Source organism: Rhinopithecus bieti, unplaced genomic scaffold (assembly GCF_001698545.2).
Source record: "Rhinopithecus bieti isolate Rb0 unplaced genomic scaffold, ASM169854v2 scaffold_3040, whole genome shotgun sequence".
NCBI lineage: Eukaryota > Metazoa > Chordata > Mammalia > Primates > Cercopithecidae > Rhinopithecus > Rhinopithecus bieti.
The window spans coordinates 4,255,049-4,261,047 of NW_016804657.1; the positions used below are offsets into that span (position 1 = coordinate 4,255,049).

The 5,999-nt window shown below is 40.0% G+C and overlaps 2 protein-coding genes across 5 annotated transcripts in view; one reads left to right on the top strand and one right to left on the bottom strand.

Annotated features, from left to right (window-relative positions):
- PTPN22 (protein tyrosine phosphatase non-receptor type 22) overlaps positions 1-5,999 on the bottom strand; it is a 79,665-nt gene that overhangs the window by 36,292 nt on the left and 37,374 nt on the right. For both annotated transcript variants that reach the window (XM_017869767.1, XM_017869766.1), the window contains exon 12: positions 4,965-5,051. In XM_017869767.1, coding sequence (XP_017725256.1) covers positions 4,965-5,051 — 87 coding nt within the window. The remainder of the gene's footprint in view (positions 1-4,964; positions 5,052-5,999) is intronic.
- DCLRE1B (DNA cross-link repair 1B) overlaps positions 1-5,999 on the top strand; it is a 112,332-nt gene that overhangs the window by 35,707 nt on the left and 70,626 nt on the right. For 2 of the 3 annotated variants that reach the window (XM_017869774.1, XM_017869776.1), the window contains one exon: positions 4,823-4,922. The gene's annotated coding sequence lies outside the window, so the exon portion shown is untranslated. Of the gene's footprint in view, positions 1-4,561; positions 4,608-4,822; positions 4,923-5,999 lie in introns of those variants that run through there. The other variant, XM_017869777.1, reaches the window with a different exon arrangement.

The window sequence follows — 5,999 nt, forward strand, 5'->3', positions numbered from 1 at the left end:
TTTTTTTTTTTTTTTTTTTTTTTTGATGAGACTTTGTATTTTAAATTTGGTTTAAGCATGTTTTACTTTTTTTCTTTTTTTATATTTTCATTCTTTTATTGTTTTGTTGTTGTTGTTTTAAGCATACTTTTAATTGTTCATTGAAGCATTTTTATCTTAGCTGCTTTAAAATCCTTGTCAGATAATTCTGACATCTGTATCATCTCAGTGTTGTCACCTATTGTCCTTTTTTAAATTCAGTTTGAGATCTTCCTGGTTTTTGGTATAATAAGTGATTTTCAACTGAAATCTGGGTATTTTCACATTATTATGAAACTCTGAATCTTAGTTAAGCCTTCTTTTTTTGCTGGGGCTTTTTTTTTTTTTTTTTTTTTTTTTTTAACAGAGTCTTGCTCTGTCACTTAGGCTGGAGTGCAGTGGTGCGATCTCAGATCACTGCAACCTCCATCTCCTGGGTTCAAACAATTCTCATGCCTCAGCCTCCTGAGTAGCTGGGATTACAGGTGCACACCATCACGCCCAGCTAACTTTTGTGTTTTTAGTAGAGATAGGGTTTCACCATGTTGGCCAGGCTGGTCTCGAACTCCTGGCCTCAAGTGATCTGCCTGCCTCAGCCTCCCAAAGTGCTGGGATTACAAGCATGCATCACCACACCTGGCCCTTGCTGGGGCTTTTTGATACTCTCTAGTAAGGGAAATGGTAGGGGGTGCTTCCTCATTGCTGCCAGGTGGATCCTACCTCCACCAGGTTCCTCACTTAGCCTCTGTTGACACTCCAGGGGATGCACTGTTGGGAAGGCTCCTCACTTGTTCCCCACTGACACTGTGGTGGGAGTGGCCTCATTACCACCAGGTGACTGTGAAAGTCCTGACTCTCTACTAGGCCTCTTCTGACACCACTTCAATGGGAAAGCATTGTGGAGTCATGTTAATACCAGGTAGAAGCCCAGGTTCCTCACATTGTCTCCACTGACACTGTGATAGTGGTGGCCTCATTACCACTAATGATGGTGAAAGTGTTTAGTTTCCACTGGGCCTCTTCTGATTCTACATATGGTCTCCATTGACACTGCAGGATAGGGAGCCTCATTACAGGCCAGTGGGGATGAAAGTTCCAGCTCTCTACTTGCCCTTCTCTAACACCACCCAAGAAGGCGTATTGGACACATTATTATAGCCTTGTAAGGGTGGAAGTCTAGGCTCCCCACTCAGCCTTTGTTGGCATGGATGAGATTGGGTCAGCTTTTGCTTCAGTGTTGGCTACAGTAGAATGATTATTGTCTAATAATGTTCTGTCTTGACAGGCTGCCCATTTACTGGTTCTTTGGCTAGAGATAGAAGGCTTTTGTTGGGGCATCTTTTTTCTTTGCACTATTGGCATTTCTCAGTTGTTGGCATCTTAAGCACCAAGTTTAAATTATATGAGGCAAAGAAAACCGAGGGAGCTCACCACCATTTTGTTCCTCAAGTCTGGAGGGCCCTGACTAGTCTGCCTTCTTCTCTCCATCCCTCAGAGTTTTCTAGTGTTTGTTTTATGTATAATATCAAGGTTTTTTTTTTTTTTTTTTTTTTTTTTGAGACGGAGTCTCACTCTGTCGCCCAGGCTGGAGTGCAGTGGCCGGATCTCAGCTCACTGCAAGCTCCGCCTCCCGGGTTCACGCCATTCTCCTGCCTCAGCCTCCCAAGTAGCTGGGACTACAGGCGCCCACTACCTCGCCCGGCTAGTTTTTTGTATTTTTTTAGTAGAGACGGGGTTTCACCGTGTTAGCCACTAGTTGCACTTAGTGGAAGGAATAGGAAAAGTATCTCTACTAAATCTTTCTAGAAGCAGAAGTCCTCCATGGCTATCTTTAACCAGTTCCCCTTGTGAGGGGTTGAACTGTGTTCCTGTATCCCCATTTACTGGCTAAGGACCCACTCCAAACAACCCAGCTATCCAGAGCCATGGCACTGCTACTGGGCTAAATTTGAGTACTGACATTTCCTAGAACCTAAATAAAATATTAGCACAGTTACTCCAGCAACACATTAAGACAATATTCTTTTTTCAAGTAGACTTTATTCTAAGGGTATAAGGATGGTCGATAATCATATAATTATATGACTGCATTAAAAGGTCAAAGGAGGGAAAATCCATCTAATCACTCCATAATGCAAAAATATGCAATTGATAAGAATTCAACATGTTGGCCGGGCGCAGTGGCTCATGCCTGTAATCCCAGCACTTGGGGAGGCCGAGGTGGGCGGATAATCTGAGGTAAGGATTTCGAGGCCAGCCTGACCAACATGGAGAAACCCCATCTCTACTAAAAATACAAAATAAGCCAAGTGTGGTGGCACATGCCTATAGTCCCACCTACTAGGGAGGCCGAGACAGGAGAATCACTTGAACCCTGGAGGCGGAGGTTGCAGTGAGCTGATGTCACATATCACTTGAACCCAGGAGGCAGAGGTTACAGTGAGCCAAGATCATGCCACTGCACTCCATCCTGGGTGACAGAATGAGATTCTGTCTCCAAAAAAAAAAAAGAAATGTATATGTCACATGAAGGTAAGGCAGCAGTAATTTTGTCTTGTTAAGGTTTGTTCAGAATCTAACACTTTGTGGTTACACAGTATTTAACATCAATTTTTGTGATGAGATCAAAATAGCATATCCTAGAACTCTCAATATATTTTAATTGGCATTTGGCCAAATCATAATAGTTTTTATATCTTAGGCCTCCAGCTGAAAAACCTTTGGATATTCTAAAATATTCTCAAAACTTCAATGATTCAAGAAAGCAATCAACAGAGTGAAGAGACAACCTGTGCAATGGAAGAAAATTCTGCAAACTATACATCTGATAAGTATCCAACAGCATTGGATACTAACATAGCATAAGGACTCAACCCAACAACAAGAAAACAAATAACCTGATTTTAAAATGGACAAAGGACCTGAAAAGATTTCTCAAAAGAAAACATACAGATGGCCAACAGGCATATGAAAATATGTTCAACATCACTAATCATCAGGGAAATGCAAATTGAAACCACAGTGACCTGTCATCTGTCACTTGTTAGGATGGCTATTATCAAAAAGACAAGAGATAACAAAAGTTAGAATATGAAGAAAAGAGAACACTTGTACCCTGTTGATGGGAACATAAATTAGTACAGAAATTATGAAAAACCGGATGGAGATTCCTCAAAAAATTAAAAATAGAACTACTATATGATCCAGCAATTCAACTTCTGGATATATGTCTGAAGGAAATGAAGTCACTGTGTCAGAGAGATATCTGCACTCCCATGTTTATTGCAGCATTACTCACAATAGTCAAGACACAGAAACAACCTTGGTGTCCATCAGTAGATGAATGAATAAAGAAAATGTGGTATACATACACAATGGAGTACCATACAACCTTTAAAAAAGAAGGAAATCCTGTTATTTGTGACAACATGGATGAACATGAAAGACATGCTAACTGAAATAAGCCAGGCACAGAAAGACAAATACCACATTATCTCACTTATATGTGGAATCTTTTTTTTTTTTTAAGTGAAGCTCATAGAAGCAGAGTATAGAATAATGGTTACCAGGAGGCTGGGTGGAAGGTGGGGGGAGAGATGGGGTTGGGGAGATGTCAGTCAAAGTATACAAAATGTCAGTTAGACAGTAGGAATAAGTTCAAGCTGTACAATGTTGTACAACATGATGACTATAGTTAATAACAATGTATTGTATACTTCAAAATAGCTGAAAGTAAATTTTAAACATGGGAGCAGAATATATGCTTGCCCTTTTACTCCTATTGTTTCTAAATTTAGCTGAAAACTGTAAGCAGTAGGTTAATCAGAGATTAATTTTTTTAATAATTTTTTTTGAGACAGGGTCTCAATCTGTTGCCCAGGCAGGAGTGCAGTTGTGGGATCATGGCTCACTGCAGACTTGTCCTCCTGGGCTTATACAATCCTCCCAGCTCAGCCTCCTGAGTAGCTGGGACCACAGGCACAGGCCTGTGCCTGGCTACTATCTTTTTTTTTGTTTGAGACAGTTTCACTCTTGTTTCCCAGGCTGGAGTGCAATGGTGCAATATCGGCTCACTGCAACCTCCGCCTCCTGGGTTCAAGCGAGTCTCCTGCCTCAGCCTCCTGAGTAGCTGGGATTACAGGCACCTGCCACCATGTCCAGCTAATTTTTATATTTTTAGTAGAGACTAGGTTTTGCCACAGTGACCAGGCTGGTCTTGAACGCCTGATCTCAGGTGATCTGCCTGCCTCGTCCTCCCAAAGTGCTGAGATTACAGGTGTGAACCACCACACCCGGCCATTTTGAAAAATTTTTTTGTAGAGAAAATTGTTATGTTGCCGAGGCTGGTCTCAAACTCCTAGGCTCGAACCAATCCTCCCACCTTGGCCTTCCAAAGTGCTGGGATTACAGGCATGAACCATCTCGCCTAGCCAAGAGATTATTTTGAAATTTTTATTTCTCTTTAAGACAGGGTCTCACTTTGTTGCCCAGGCTGGAGTGCGGTGGTGGCATTTCAGCTCACTGTGACCTCCACCTCCCAGGTTCAAGCAATCCTCCTGCCTCAGCCTCTGGAGTAGCTAGGACTACAGGTATGCCCCACCACTCCTGGCTAAATTTTTTTTTTTTTTTTTTTTTGGAGATAGGGGTTCACCATGTTGGCCAGGCTGGTCTTGAACTCCTGACCTCAGGTGATCTGCCTGCCTCAACTTCCCAAAATGCTGGGATTACAGGCGCGAGCCACCGGACCTAGTGAGATTAATTTTTTAAGTCAAGTTACCTCAAATTAATTTGTTCTTTTCCACAGGAAATTTTCAGTGCAGCCCTATGCACATCTGAAGCTCTCAATTTAGTTGTGACAATGGATAAATCCTGCAACAAATCTGACATCCCTTGACCAAAAGCAAGTATGAAAATTTTTTTGACATCATATCTAGTTTAAATTTTACCTCTGTTCCAGAATGTTTATCTCTGATAACATCCATCTGTCTCTTAAATAGTTCTAATACAGCATTGTAGACCAGTTCATATTGTTCCTGAAGAGCATCACAACCCAGAACAAATGAAAACAAAAAGAAAAAAAATGGTGAACTGCAGGACCAGATTTTAGGAATATGAACACAAATCACATCCTAATATAGCAGACCCAAAAGGACAATCAGCATGTTATTAAACTTACTAATAATGCCTTATGCTTGCATAGTTCACTTCAGATTTCAAAGCACTTTTATGCTGCTGAAAAAGAAAATAGCTAAATATTTGATACACCTGTAACTAATGTACAAGAATCTTATGACTTGTTTCTTTTATGTTCTAACCCTACTTTCTTATCTTTCTCTCCATCATTCCTCTAATTCTGTTTCCCTTGCTCATATTTAAAAAAAAATGTATTTCATTCTAGATGGATTTTTTGTAAGCAACCTTCATCTTTTCTGGAAAAAAAGATAGTAGTTGGTGTATAGATAGGTAACTTCAATGTCTATGCTTTAATTTGGTCCTCTCAATTGCTCTATAAAGTAGATACACTATTATATCTATTTACAAACAGTTTATCCCAGGTCATTCAGAAGGAATTTCTAGGACTTGACTCAGAAACTTAATTTCCACACTCTTAGTTCAGTGCATTTAGATAAAGTTGCTAAAATTTTGTCCTAGTAAAGATACCAAAGAAAAGTAAACCACTAAATAAGGTTTGGAAATTTGTGGTTACAAAAGGATTTCACCATAGAGAAATGAGACCCCTACTATTACAAGGTTTATGAGTTATTACTACTCTGTTTTAGCCTGTACTTGCTCAAGCACTTAATTTTGAGCCTACTTTTTATCTGAGTTTTCCCTGACACTTTACACGTTTCTATACAAATAAGGAACAATTTTTTTCAAAGATAATTTTAGCAAGAAACAATGCAGAGTCTGTATCATCCAACACAGTCATTAGTATGCTCTTTAATTTTTTTTTTTTTTTTTTTTTTTTTTTTTTTTTT